The following is a 15,215-nucleotide window of genomic DNA, read 5'->3' as shown; positions in this document are numbered from 1 at the left end:
GTAATGCACGTTGCAATGGCTCGGACAATTTAACTTTTGTTCTTTTGACAGTGGGATCAACATAGCGCTACGCTGCAGATGGGACAATAACAAATTGTGACGTCACTGCTCTGCATATTCGCAAGTGTCACGAGATTTGGTTAAACAAAGCCTGTGTTACTGGGATGGTTCGCACAGATAATGCAGTATTAGTGTTCGAAACGTTAGCAGTTTAGCACAATGCTAACTATAGACAAATCACAATAAGCTTTGTCATTCGACTTGGGGGTTTAACACAGCTTAAGCAACATTTCGCGTGCGGTTCGTCGAGACTTCCCTAGGTGCTTGTGGTCAGAGCCGCATTAAAAACAACAATCTATTCACCTTTGCACGCGTGTAGACAGTCGTAGCAATTCGTCACTCCAACCTCCGTCTCATCCGATGCCGAAGCACAATCGTCACATTATTTATCCATCGCCGCTCCGTAACAATCAGCTTGATCTACTTTCTCACAAATCCCGCAATCGATTCCAACTTTTTCCTCGCTGTATCTGTCGGCAGCGTCTTGGAAGCAAACAAATACAGTTTTAGCCCAAGCTCATCACGAGTCCAATTAGCATTTTAGTATATTATGTCAAACTGTTGAAGTCTAATATTTCATCTGGGCTACTTGTATTTACCCAAAATTAAATTTATCAAAATGTTCCGTAATCTGATAAAAGTTTAGTTTGTCCTGCAACCTATTACATTTAACGTCGCCCCTCCAGGCTATGACATATACGACTCTAGCTATGTGTTAAATTATCACGAAATATGGCTTGTGGTGGTTTTGCTTGGTATTATATTTTTCGTTTATTTGCAAACAAAATCAGCCAGCATTGCTATTTGAGGCAAAAAAGTGGCTTTAACCGATCCCACTTCCACTTTGGATGATGTCAAAAATAAACTGAATTCTATTGAATCTTAATATTACGTCACTTACCATCGCATTCGCCCCTGACGCACGATTGACAGGATTCCGTCTGATTCACGATAAGGTCGTTAGGTGTCACCACCAAGCTACATTTAGGAGAAACTTCACAAGCAGCGAAACACTCTGCCATGGTTTGACGTTCGACTTCTGGTTCTACAAAAAGTTGTTTACGATTATCTAAAGGAAAGGACCTGCATCACATCTACCCTCTCGTCCGATGAATGTATTTTCTTATTTATGTAAAAGCACGATTTTATGAGATAGAAAAACTGAATTGGGTGAGAGAAGAGGCCATAACACCATTGAATACCAAGCGGCTGATTGGCCACATTGAAGCCGCGCGAACCAAGTTAAAGGAAGCAAAAGTACAGAAAAAATGGAAACTTACGCGTGTTCTGATCAGCGCAATCTTGGCTGCATTTACGACAAGCTTCGATCCTTTGCAAGAAATTAGCGGTCTGACATTGTGGGCAAATGTCGGTGAAACAATCCAAATCTTGTTCATCAAAACCCACTTCAGCCCTCTTTATGTTCTTATACATTGAAACTGTTCATGACGGCAGTGAATGATCCAATTCTGCTGAACAGAATATTTGTGTTTTCGATTTCATCTAAAATCATAATGTGAAGTTGGGGTAGAAGTCAATAACGCAATGAATTTTGTCTGGTATATTTTATCAAGTGGAAACAATCTGTGGTAAATGCTTAAATTTTCACCAAACATTGTTAGATATCAAATGTGGCCGCGTTTTTTGATTAAATTTATTTCCTTTGTTCCAAAATGAATTTGCGCAATTTAACGAAATACTTCTTTTGCTTTCGAAAAATTATTCCTACTACGATGAAAGTTTCCCAAACAAATTTTTGTAAAACATCTCTGACAAAAAACATTGTTTCTCAGGCAACACAACAAACTCAAATAATTTCTTTTTATTGGATTTTCAGCACTAAAGAAAAAAAGAACCCGTAATCAACAACAACGTTGTCCGTCTCCTGAATGGAATCCTCGTCTACGGAGAATCTATTTCATTTTAAACAAGGATTTATGTGTTTTTTGTCACCACGTTTGCGATCAATGAATATAAATTACATAAGTCACACCAAGCTGCACTGATGAGACCTTATATGTCGAAACAGTGGTTATATATTTTCAGCTCACAAAATTCATATTATTGGCTCCACTTTGCTTATAATATATGAATATATAATAATTTTAAAAAAATACAAAGCTTTAATAAAGCATCAATTAGGCTTCAACAAGGCTTTTCACACCAACCTCCGCAATTCAACATGCAGGAGTAGCAAGTATTGATTCCAATCAAAGTTTGCTCTGATGGAGGAATGCACGATCCACATCCATCACCTATTTCATCCACGTAACACTTCGCTATCATCAGCATATAGTAAAATGTCCTTCCCCTTGTTGCTGCACTTCCGCTTCCGCTTCCGCTTCCGCCTCCACTTCCGTTTTCATTTCCGTAGTCTGTGCATACGGATAAAATTGGCTCTAAATTTTTGCACTTTTCCGTGGATTTAAATAAAAACTGTGGAAATCATACAACGTGTACGAACCACTTTTAATATTGTTTACCTTAATACAAAACATGCACCAGTTTTTTATAAATGCTAAATTCCCTTTGCGCTACTTACACCGGCATTTTTCGTACAAACAGTCAGTGCAAGCTTCAGATTGTCCAGCCACCAAGTCGTCAGGTGTCGCTACTGAGCTGCAGTTAGTGGAAGCTTGGCAAGCAACGCGACATTCAGCCTCGGTTTGACCTTCACCTTGTCCATCTAGAGGCACACAGTTGGTTAAGATTTTCTCGAACTGTGTTTACAACTTGTGTTTGTTTTGGCAATTTAATCCATTTTGTCAATCACACATCTTACAGTAACATTGTAGGCATTATACCGACTTTGTAGTAGGTCACTTGTATCACCTGCTTAGAGCGTCGTCCAGTATGTTAACACCAGAGGTTTCTACTGTTCGGCCAGTTTTATCGTTTTATCATTTTTAGCATCTAACTATGTCTTTTCTGTTTATGTTATTTGTAGAACTGAAGATGCTTTATTAAAAAGCGAAACATGTTTTATAAAATCAGAAGCGTGGACACAAAGTTGTTCTAGTAACATTTGAAATTGAAGAACATTATAGGAAATATGCCTAACTTGGTGAAATCTCGATCGGTGTTTTTTGTCCTTGCAGCATATAGAGTTTATCGATGATATTCTGCGGCGAATCTTGTTCATCAAAACCCACTTCAGCCCTCTTTATGTTTTTATACATTGAAACTGTTCATGACGGCAGTGAATGATCCAATTCTGCTGATGAATAAACAGAATATTTGTGTTTTCGATTTGACTAAAATCATAATGTGAAGTTGGGGTAGAAGTCAATAACGCAATGGATTTTGTCTGGTATATTTTATCAAGTGGAAACAATCTGTGGTAAATGCTTAAATTTTTACCAAACATTGTTAGATATCAAATGTGGCCGCGTTTTTTGATTAAATTTATTTCCTTTGTTCCAAAATGAATTTGCGCAATTTACGAAATACTTCTTTTGCTTTCGAAAAATTATTCCTACTACGATGAAAGTTTCCTAAACAAATTTTTGTAAAACATCTTTGACAAAAAACATTGTTTCTCAGGTAACACAACAAACTCAAATAATTTCTTTTTATTGGTTTTCTGCGCTAAAGAAAAAAAGAACCCGTAATCAACAACAACGTTGTCCGTCTCCTGAATGGAATCCTCGTCTACGGAGAATCTATTTCATTTTAAACAAGGATTCATGTGATTTTTGTCACCACGTTTGCGAGCAATGAATATGAATTACATAAGTCACACCAAGCTGCACTGATGAGACCTTATATGTCGAAACAGTGGTTATATATTTCCAGCTCACAAAATTCATATTATTGGCTCCACTTTGCTTATAATATATGAATATATAATAATTTAAAAAAAATACAAAGCTTTAATAAAGCATCAATTAGGCTTTAACAAGGCTTTTCACACCAACCTCCGCAATTCAACATGCAGGAGTAGCAAGTATTGATTCCAATCAAAGTTTGCTCTGATGGAGGAATGCACGATCCACATCCATCACCCATTTCATCCACGTAACACTTCGCTATCATCAGCATATAGTAAAATGTCCTTCCCCTTGTTGCTGCACTTCCGCTTCCGCTTCCGCCTCCACTTCCGTTTTCATTTCCGTAGTCTGTGCATGCGGATAAAATTATCTCTAAATTTTTGCACTTTTTCGTGGATTTAAATAAAAACTGTGGAAACCGTACAACGTGTACGAACCACTTTTGATATTGTTTACCTTTATACAAAACATGCACCAGTTTTTATAAATGCTAAATTCCCATTGCGCTACTTACACCGGCATTTTTCGTACAAACAGTCAGTGCAAGCTTCAGATTGTCCAGCCACCAAGTCGTCAGGTGTCGCTACTGAGCTGCAGGCAGTGGAAACTTCGCATGAATCGCGACATTCAGCCTCGGTTTGTCCATCTAGAGCCACACAATTGGTTAATATTTTATCGTACTGTGTTTACAACCTATGTTTGTTTTGGCAATTAAATCCATTTTGTCAATCACACATCTTACAGTAACATTGTAGGCATTATACCGACTTTGTAGTAGGTCACTTGTATCACCTGCTCAGAGCGTCGTGCAATATGTTAACACCAGAGGTTTCTACTGTTCGGCCAGTTTTTATCGTTTTATCATTTTAGCATCTAACTATGTCTTTTCTGTTTATGTTATTTGTACAACTGAAGATGCTTTATTAAAAAGCGAAAAACGTTTTATAAAATCAGAAGCGTGGACACAAAGTTGTTCTAGTAACATTTAAAATTGAAGAACATTGTAGGCAATATGCCTAATTTGGTGAAACCCCGATCGGTGTTTTTAATCACTGCGGCATATTGAGTTTATCGATAAAATTCTGCGGCGAATCTTGTTCATCAAAACCCACTTCGGCCCTCTTTATGTTCTTATACATTGAAACTGTTCATGATGGCAGTGAATGATTGAATTCTGCTGATGAATCAACTGAATATTTGTGTTTTCGATTTCTTCTAAAATCATAATGTGAAGTTGGGGTAGAAGTCAATAACGCAATGGATTTTGTCTGGTATATTTTATCAAGTGGAAACAATTTGTGGTAAATGCTTAAATTTTCACCAAACATTTTTAGATATTAAATGTGGCTGCGTTTTCTGATTAAATTTATTTCCTTTGTTCCAAAATGAATTTGCGCAATTTACGAAATACTTCTTTTGCTTTCGAAAAATTATTCGTAATACGATGAAAGTTTCCTAAACAAATTTTTGTAAAACATCTTTGACAAAAAACATTGTTTCTCATGCAACACAACAAACTCAAATAATTTCTTTTTATTGGTTTTCTGCGCTAAAGAAAAAAAGAACCCGTAATCAACAACAACGTTGTCCGTCTCCTGAATGGAATCCTCGTCTACGGAGAATCTATTTCATTTTAAACAAGGATTCATGTGATTTTTGTCACCACGTTTGCGAGCAATGAATATGAATTACATAAGTCACACCAAGCTGCACTGATGAGACCTTATATGTCGAAACAGTGGTTATATATTTCCAGCTCACAAAATTCATATTATTGGCTCCACTTTGCTTATAATATATGAATATATAATAATTTAAAAAAAATACAAAGCTTTAATAAAGCATCAATTAGGCTTTAACAAGGCTTTTCACACCAACCTCCGCAATTCAACATGCAGGAGTAGCAAGTATTGATTCCAATCAAAGTTTGCTCTGATGGAGGAATGCACGATCCACATCCATCACCCATTTCATCCACGTAACACTTCGCTATCATCAGCATATAGTAAAATGTCCTTCCCCTTGTTGCTGCACTTCCGCTTCCGCTTCCGCCTCCACTTCCGTTTTCATTTCCGTAGTCTGTGCATACGGATACAATTGTCTAAAATAGTTTGCACTTTTTCCTGGATTTCAAACTTTGGAAATTGTACAACGTGTACGAACCACTTTGGATATTGTTTACCTTAATACAAAACATGCACCAGTTTTTATAAATGCTAAATTCCCATTGCGCCACTTACACCGGCATTTTTCGTACAAACAGTCAGTGCAAGCTTCAGATTGTCCAGCCACCAAGTCGTCAGGTGTCGCTACTGAGGTGCAGTTAGTGGAAGCTTGGCAAGCAACGCGACATTCAGCCTCGGTTTGACCTTCGCCGTGTCCATCTAGAGGCACACAGTTGGTTAAGATTTTCTCGAACTGTGTTTACCATTTGTGTTTGTTTTGGCAATTTAATCCATTTTGTCAATCACACATCTTACAGTAACATTGTAGGCATTATACCGACTTTGTAGTAGGTCACTTGTATCACCTGCTCAGAGCGTCGTCCAGTATGTTAACACCAGAGGTTTCTACTGTTCGACCAGTTTTTATCGTTTTATCATTTTAGCATCTAACTATGTCTTTTCTGTTTATGTTATTTGTACAACTGAAGATGCTTTATTAAAAAGCGAAACATATTTTATAAAATCAGAAGCGTGGACACAAAGTTGTTCTAGTAACATTTAAAATTGAAGAACATTATAGGCAATATGCCTAATTTGGTGAAACCCCGAACGGTGTTTTTAATCACTGCGGCATATTGAGTTTATCTATGAAATTCTGCGGCGAATCTTGTTCAAAAAAACCCACTTCGGCTCTCTTTATGTTCTTATACATTGAAACTGTTCATGATGGCAGTGAATGATCCAATTCTGCTGATGAATAAACAGAATATTTGTGTTTTCGATTTGACTAAAATCATAATGTGAAGTTGGGGTAAATGTCAATAACGCAATGGATTTTGTCTGGTGTATTTTATCATGTGGAAACAATCTGTGGTAAATGCCTAAATTTTTACCAAACATTGTTAGATATCAAATGTGGCCGCGTTTTTTGATTAAATTTATTTCCTTTGTTACAAAATGAATTTGCGCAATTTAACGAAATCCTTCTCTTGCTTTCGAAAACTTATTCCTACTACGATGAAAGTTTCCCAAACAAATTTTTGTAAAAGCTCTATGACAAAAAACATTGTTTCTCAGGTAACACAACAAACTCAAATAATTTCTTTTTATTGGTTTTCTGCGCTAAAGAAAAAAAGAACCCGTAATCAACAACAACGTTGTCCGTCTCCTGAATGGAATCCTCGTCTACGGAGAATCTATTTCATTTTGAACAAGGATTTATGTGTTTTTGTCACCACGTTTGCGAGCAATGAATATAAATTACATAAGTCACACCAAGCTGCACTGATGAGACCTTATATGTGGAAAGAGTGGTTATATATTTCCAGCTCACAAAATTCATATTATTGGCTCCACTTTGCTTATAATATATGAATATATAATAATTTAAAAAAAATACAAAGCTTTAATAAAGCATCAACAAGGCTTTTCACACCAACCTCCGCAATTCAACATGCAGGAGTAGCAAGTATTGATTCCAATCAAAGTTTGCTCTGATGGAGGAATGCACGATCCACATCCATCACCCATTTCATCCACGTAACACTTCGCTATCATCAGCATATAGTAAAATGTCCTTCCCCTTGTTGCTGCACTTCCGCTTTCGCTTCCGCCTCCACTTCCGTTTTCATTTCCGTAGTCTGTGCATACGGATAAAATTGGCTTTAAATTTTTGCACTTTTTCGTGGATTTAAATAAAAACTGTGGAAACCGTACAACGTGTACGAACCACTTTGGATATTGTTTACCTTTATACAAAACATGCACCAGTTTTTATAAATGCTAAATTCCCTTTGCGCCACTTACACCGGCATTTTTCGTACAAACAGTCAGTGCAAGCTTCAGATTGTCCAGCCACCAAGTCGTCAGGTGTCGCTACTGAGCTGCAGGCAGTGGAAACTTCGCATGAATCGCGACATTCAGCCTCGGTTTGTCCATCTAGAGCCACACAATTGGTTAAGATTTTCACGACCTGTGTTTACCATTTGTGTTTCTTTTGACAATTTAATCCATTTTGTCAATCACACATCTTACAGTAACATTGTTGGCATTATACCGACTTTGTGCCTCATTTGGGAAAACCCCGATCGGTGTTTTTGTCCTTGAGGCGTATTAGGTTTTTGAATGAAATTCAGCGGCGAATCTCACCAAGATTCAGTTTGAGTTTCGATTAAACTTAACTTGAATCCAAAGGTATGGGTGCGTACTGGTGATTACCACGCAATAGAAGAGACGGGATAGAGTGAGTAAACTTACCTGAGAAAGTTCCCGCGACGCATATAAGAATTACAACTGAGAAAATGAAAACCTTCATCATGGATTTGTTGAAACTTTAAACAAGAAAACAAAATTGTTGTCAACTAAAAGCACACTTTTAGAACTAAAGAAACTTATGGACACAAAGTCCACGATAGCTTTTGTCCAACATATCTGTTGTTTTATCTTATTTAATTTTGTAACGCTAAAAATTGCTTAAATCTTATCCTTCCACTCTTACCAACAAATTTTTATGATAAAATATTTTCCAACACACGCAAATTAAATCTTTTTACTTTTACAACAAAATACCTTAGAATGAAATCTTCTTCGTGTTGGAATCTTCCGTAAGTTCGAACCCGACCAGAATGCGTTCTCGCCTCCTTCACCCGTCCATATATATACCCATTTCCTACCACAAGTTCCACCTTATCGGTTAAATACCTGCGGATGGAATACGCGAGACGGCGCTCCTCCCACCGCAGAGATAAATAAAACTGGCTTCATCCATCAAATAAAGATCGTCACGAATTCCAAACGTGTTTTACAATTTGGTTTGTTACATTTTTTCGCCAATAAATACAATATTACTTCGTCCAAGCAGATTGGACATTGAAGCAATGTAACATTTTATGAGGCGTATTTAGATAATGGTGATTTTGTTCTTTCCCGGGTAAATCCAACCGATAACACTGATTTGCCGCATGAGGGTCTCCTACTGTTTATTAAGTGCCAAAATTTATTTGAGGGAAATGTTTGTATTTTGCGAGGTTTAAAAACTATGCTTTAACCAAACTACCCTGAAAAACTGTAGATTGATAACCGTGTCATAAATATCTGTGTAAAAAATGCAGATCGATAAATGATTTATATCAGAAATGTATATTTCGTCTTAAAGACATTATAAGTTTCTGCGCTTGTATATTCAAAGATGCCTGGTTTGTTTCATATTTAACTTAAAATCAGTGGTTTTTGCATACAGGTTCGGAATGTTTATGAGAAGGCCCACGTTCGCAAATGCCAAGTTCGATTATTCAGCATTAATTTCGAATTCACGTTCTTAACCCAAAACTGTATAAGGGTACGCGGTTAAGTTTATCTTCTTCGTTATTTTCGAACTTGCTTGACTGGTTATGAGGGAGTGGGGAATCATAATATTAGGTTTAGCTACAAGAAGACTCGCCCTGTTAATATAGAATGTGGTAATATGGAATGTCAAAGTGTGCGATATTGTCGAAGTTTGTTTGTAAATGAAACAAACGAGTGGTCGTTAATCCCGTAATGCCGGGAATGGTGATATTTCAATACAAAACCACCATAAGATCTAAGATCTGCATCTTCTCGGGCTTTGCAACTCTGAATTTTCAATTGAATTTTTGAACAAGTTTGTCAGGAATTTACCCCAAAAGCCTCAATATGTGAGCGATGTAGCAAAGTAACAACATGTGGGATTTAACAGATTCAAGCCTCATGACCTAACCTTTGTCCATCATGCCGTAAATCGCTGTAAAATATCGTTGTGCCAAACATGAGACCTCATTTATTGTACACGGAATAAAGCACCGAAAATGAATTAATTGCACCGAAACATTAACAAAGTGCAATGTATGACAACTATTTGCTCTTCTGGCACTTAAGTTACGACAATGTTTGTTGTAACCAACGTTTCGTCAGGAGGTCTTGGAAAGTGTTTGTGTTGGGAGAAAGAAGAAACCGTTTCTCTACTTCCTATCATCGTCATCGTCGTCTTCTTCATCTTCTGCAATGATATTTCATGTTAGAAAGCATTTCACACTGATCCTGTGTGAGTTGTTTAAATTCTCCTTTTTGACACCAATATTTTTTATTTTCAAATTTTGTGAACTTTTTAGGTCAAATGTTTTGTCCGAAAGCAAATATTTACGTGATATTGTTAGAGTTTGTCATCGTTGCCAGTCAACTTATGAGCATATTTCTTTTGTCACAATACGACCACACCGCATATAATGCTCGCTGTTTACAAAGTGCATAAGTTACAATTGGACAGATTGCTAACTCCCCCAACCTTCGCATGCCTCCAAGCAATCGTAGCAAGCTTTGATTCCAGCCTCGGTCTCTGCAGACGGAGCAACGCACGATTCACAATCATCCCCCATTTCATCCACGTAACACTCGGCTTTGTCCACTGTACGACATATGTTGCAACCATCCTCCTCCTCCTCCTCCTCCTCCTTATCATCATCTTTGAAACATTCAACGCGACGTTAGACCTTACCATGTATATTTGAACATGTTTTTTTACAAAAATAATGTTTGACACATTTTTGATGTTCAGTTGATTTTGTCCGGTTTACGTAAAAAGAATACGATATAAAAACGTCACTATACGTTAAACAAAACAATGCCCGGGCTGCCAAGCCTGAAAACCTCATGATTAAACAAAACAATTAACATAATTCACTGCGTGTTTTCCTTCGTGAAAATCACAACAAACATTTTTTTATTACCATGCATTGATACAAATGTTCACGTAACGCTTGTATATGACGTCACTTACCTTCGCATTCTTCGTTCAAACACTCGACGCAAGCTTCAGTTTGATTCACCAACAAGTCGCTAGGGGTCGCCACTGAGCTGCAATCAGTGGAAGCTTCACATGCGGCGAAACATTCGGCTGCAGTTTGTCCTTCTGAAATTGCATAAACGCTCACTTAATTACTTAATACAGTCGTACATTTCGCTAAAGCTTGAAGTTGTAGTGGTTCATTTCAAACTTCATTTCAAACATTTGGATTTACTCGGCAAATAACACGGCCTCATTCTATAAATGGGGACTTACCCGACAACGTGTTGGCGACACAGACGAGGAGCGAAATTGAGAGAAGAAAAAATTTCATCCTTAATAAGTTGAAACTAAACATAAAAAAATAAAGCTTGCTTGCATTGTGTTTTCGTTAACCTGATAGAAGGGATGAGAACAACGCGAACGAGATTTAAGTTGAACGAATTTATCCTCACACAAACACTTTTGTTAAAAGGCAATAAAACACTTTTACTGTCCTGCATTATTCCATGCCTTATGCAACCAAACTACATCAATATCTTGAACTTTATTGTACGCAAAGTTTACACCCTTTAAAACACTACCAACTTCCCCATTGCATAAGCTTACCTTCAAGCGACGAACGATACAGAAATCTTCTCAGTTGATATCTTCAAGAGGCGAAGGTAGACCACTGCATGTCGGTCCATTGTTCACCCGCCCATATATAAACACACAGTGAGCTAACAACCTTCCAATCGCTACTCACGACCCGAGGCCACGCCATATACGCTTGCGGCGTCAGGAGGGGCTTCGCAATTATCCAAGAACAAAACTAATCAGATTACAACGCGGTTGACTTTTCTAAAACTACTTTCCAAAGCGATCGGCGACGTCTTAGAAGTTCAAACTGTTAACCTTGAATTGTCGCGTTTTTGTCACGTGATCACGTTTCAATGTCGACCAGAATATTCGCCCAGCAAAACCCGAAGGTGTTTTAATTTTCATTTCATAGCGCGCTTACGGTAAAAAAACAGTTGAAGTCGTGCAAAGAAAGAAAACTTTGAATAAAAGCGTGGACAAACCTTAAGCAATGTTGATGTTGATGCCGAAGATAAACCAGGGGAAATATATAGTGTTGGGGAAATTATAGAGACCTTACAAATATAACATTACTTACGCAGTAATTTTTTGATACCTGACAAGCAAGGTCGCCACTAAACATAACAATCTTGTTCCTTGGACCACAAAAACGTTTTCCCCATATCTAGTACATTTACATGTTGTTAAAAATTGCGTCAGAGTTTAACAATGTTCAAAATAACTGACATACTGGAGCGAAAATGACGCAGATTGAACTCAACTATGGCAGATGACCGCTACCTCCAAGGGGAATCCCCTGCGCATACTTAGCGATAAAATCTCTACGACATCACGTCACCGCGGAAGATACTTTAACACCGGGTCACAAACTTTTTGCCAAACTTAATCCACATATAAGCTTCAGTAACATAGAAAATTTATGCAAACAAAAATTTTACGTGGCTCAAGGCTGTTGTTTCTGATTGTGTTTCATGACACCCCAAAATTTGAACACCAAAATTACCACACAGGTTTTATTTGTGGTCTTTTTCCAGTCTTATTAGAGGAAAAACTTCGTCATCACCTGTACGATAATTTGTTAAACATAGCATAAGCCTTTTGTTGGAACATTGGAGATATTAGTTTCAGCAAACTTACACGATTGCATGTCCACCGTCACCTCTCTGTGTGGTGTGATCAATCAAGCGGAACACACGTGACCGCGCGCGACGAAAAGTGCTTTTCTCTTTCTTTTATTTCCGCTTGAATTCATTATGACACGCACAATTTTTGCATTTTTCCAACTACTTATACATCCATCATTGCACAGCTTGTACAACCTCAAGCAACATGACTTGCAATGAACCAATAAACACTTTCGCCATTCAAGACAGGAACCTCCAAATACGAAGGTCTCAACTTGTTGATCTCAGCATTCGTATGCAAATCATCCGGTTCTATCAGTTTGACCAAGCTTGTTAGTGGAATCTAAAATAAGTAACTCAAGTTTCTTAATCGTATCACGTATTCACGTGTCAAAAAATAACAAAGGGAATCACATGTGAATGTAATGATTTATATTGCGTAGGCGATTTGGTCAAATGTAAAAGCTAAAATAGCTGTTGTTCTTATCAGTCAACTTTAACAAAGATTACAAAACTTACCAGCTGCATTTGTGGTCAAATAAAGGAGTAAATGAGGTGGTAAATGAGGTGGTTTGATGCTTGTTCGATGCCCTGTAACAAGCAATATAGAAAGGTGCAAGTAGCGTCGAAACGCGTTACACTGCATGACTCACTTAATTCAATTGTTCTATCCAGCATACAATGCTGCTGTCACACTTGCGAAAGTGCAGTTATTTTCAGTCGATGTTTCAAAGCAAAACTTTGTTTCCTGGTAAGATAATAAGTTTACTTGTATTTTCGTTGGAAAGCCAAGCTGAACGTTGTTTAAATGAGGACACGATGAAGCATATTAAGAGTTTGCAGTGAGGAAATGCAGTAGGATTGCGACACTGAAGTTTATTTTATTGAACCTGCACTAACAATCCATTGTTGAACGAGCTACGCCTGTGTTTTCATCTCATGACCACGCCCCTCAGATTATTGTTTCTATGGTTCGCCTTTGTAACATCTGTACGTCCTGCATAAATCACATATTAAGTTTAACATTTCGTCTGTTGTTTTAAATTCGACATGTTTTAAACGCAAATCAGAGATTTCAGCTGTTCGCAAACCCAGAAAAACAAATATTCGCTTATTTTACGACGAAAGGAAACATTTCAGCCAAACGTTCGGAAGAGTTTCATTTTATCGGGGAGTAGATTCGAAAACCTTGGTTTTGTGACACTCATCACTTCTTGACTACATTCCAGCATGGCTTCCACAGATCAGGTATACGAAGTTTAGTCTATTAATCATATCCACATTTCTAATCAATCCTAACCCTGTTTAAGTTTGTGACTGTGTTACTCGTATGGTAATGATATGTTGTTGTAGTTCCGTTTGATCAACTCCGCGGAAATTTTATGCGACCAATGCAATTTTGTTGCTGGAACTGGTGGATTCGGTGACGTCATAATCGGATATCACGTGCGCTTGCAGCAATTTGTTGCAATCAAGGTCATCCAAGTTGGTGGTCGTCATACCGAGAATGTATTCAAAAAAACGTAAATTAATCTGGTACAGCTACCTGTGACACAATATCAAACCCACCGTTTTACTTTGTTACAGAATTGGCGAGGAACTTGGAAATCTGCAAAAACTGGATCACATCAACATAGTTCGTGTCCACGGTTGGACCAAATGGCCCTTTGCCATCGGGATCGTTATGGAGTTCTGTAAAGGTGGAAACCTCCTGGATTTACTGATGACGCCATCAATCGATTTGGGATTTCCCTTGCGTGTCCGGCTTTTACTCGATGCTGCAGAAGGTCTCCAAGCTTGCCACGGTTTACCTCTGAAGAGAATGGTTCACGGAGACGTCAAACCAGAGAATGGCGTGCTTACCAAATTGCTGCGCATCAAACTATGCGACTTTGGAAATGCGGAACTCGCAACAACCACAGGCTCGATGACTATGGATTCTTCGGCAAGAAGTAAGAAGGAAAGACCTCAATACACTGCGATGTACACGGCACCTGAAAAACTAAAGGACCTCACCATGAAACCCACTAAAGAACTTGATGTTTACGCTTTCGGTGTGATGGTGTTTACCATTGTCGTGCGTGCGTTGCCTTATCCGACCGGCAACCTAAAAGCTTTACTGGATTCCATCAAGGAAGGAACAAGACCAAACTGTTCCATAATAAAGCGATTAAAGCCTCATCTCAGTTACAGCGACAGAGTAATCGTTGAAAACCTCGAGCAACTGATGAAGCAGTGTTGGGATCAAGATCCATCTGAACGACCAACGATGATCGAAATCTGTGAGAGATTGCAGCAACTTCTCGACCAGCAAAGCCCAGAAGTGATCGAGCAACAAGTGGAAGATGTTGTCAGACAGATGGACATCAAGGATCCCTTTCCCATCAACCTTGATCGATTGGTTCCGCTTCACTGGTTTTCCACACGAACTCGAAGTTTCCAAGGTTTGTTTTTGTAATGTTATACTTCATGTAATTGTGTGTGTTTCTTCAAATTATTTGTTTTTGTGCTCTTAGTCCCCATAAGTGAACTCTTGTCCCCTCGTAATGATCTGAGAAACGATCAGTCATCCTCCGGCTTGAGATCGGGTGCTGATGACGTCAGACAATCGTCTCCGGTTCCAAGCTTAACTCCACGTCATCTCGATGAAAGAGAGGACAAGCATCAACCACAAGGTGCAAGTTATTGATGCAAAGTTGCCCTGTTTACATTGCAT

The 15,215-nt window shown here is 38.2% G+C and overlaps 4 protein-coding genes across 4 annotated transcripts; 1 reads left to right on the top strand and 3 right to left on the bottom strand.

The window, feature by feature from the left end:
* Positions 1 to 1,880: 1,880 nt before the first annotated feature.
* Positions 1,881 to 3,239, bottom strand: LOC145889044 (uncharacterized). The gene is made up of 4 exons (XM_082979922.1): positions 3,122 to 3,239; positions 2,603 to 2,746; positions 2,229 to 2,435; positions 1,881 to 1,973 (listed from the first exon to the last, which is right to left on the bottom strand). Exons 1-4 carry the CDS (start codon positions 3,237 to 3,239, stop codon positions 1,963 to 1,965), a joined length of 480 nt encoding a protein of 159 aa, XP_082836048.1. The 3' UTR covers positions 1,881 to 1,962.
* Positions 3,240 to 3,617: 378 nt separating this feature from the next.
* Positions 3,618 to 4,551, bottom strand: LOC145889042 (uncharacterized). The gene is made up of 4 exons (XM_082979920.1): positions 4,524 to 4,551; positions 4,345 to 4,476; positions 3,978 to 4,178; positions 3,618 to 3,722 (listed from the first exon to the last, which is right to left on the bottom strand). The coding sequence occupies exons 1-4, from the start codon at positions 4,549 to 4,551 to the stop codon at positions 3,712 to 3,714; spliced, it is 372 nt and encodes a 123-aa protein (XP_082836046.1). The 3' UTR covers positions 3,618 to 3,711.
* Positions 4,552 to 5,348: 797 nt separating this feature from the next.
* LOC145889565 (uncharacterized) lies at positions 5,349 to 8,608 on the bottom strand. Its single transcript, XM_082980544.1, has 5 exons — positions 8,564 to 8,608; positions 8,252 to 8,325; positions 6,071 to 6,214; positions 5,709 to 5,909; positions 5,349 to 5,453 (listed from the first exon to the last, which is right to left on the bottom strand). Exons 2-5 carry the CDS (start codon positions 8,310 to 8,312, stop codon positions 5,443 to 5,445), a joined length of 417 nt encoding a protein of 138 aa, XP_082836670.1. The 5' UTR covers positions 8,313 to 8,325; positions 8,564 to 8,608; the 3' UTR covers positions 5,349 to 5,442.
* Positions 8,609 to 13,729: 5,121 nt separating this feature from the next.
* On the top strand, positions 13,730 to 15,188 carry LOC145889041 (receptor-interacting serine/threonine-protein kinase 1-like). The gene is made up of 4 exons (XM_082979919.1): positions 13,730 to 13,747; positions 13,853 to 14,022; positions 14,087 to 14,943; positions 15,016 to 15,188. The coding sequence occupies exons 1-4, from the start codon at positions 13,730 to 13,732 to the stop codon at positions 15,186 to 15,188; spliced, it is 1,218 nt and encodes a 405-aa protein (XP_082836045.1).
* The last annotated feature ends 27 nt before the right edge of the window (positions 15,189 to 15,215 follow it).

The sequence above is a fragment of the Ascidia mentula genome, chromosome 2 (genome assembly GCF_947561715.1).
Source record: "Ascidia mentula chromosome 2, kaAscMent1.1, whole genome shotgun sequence".
Lineage (NCBI taxonomy): Eukaryota > Metazoa > Chordata > Ascidiacea > Phlebobranchia > Ascidiidae > Ascidia > Ascidia mentula.
Note: the sequence above shows the minus strand (reverse complement) of the source record. Positions and strands in the feature narration are given on the sequence as shown.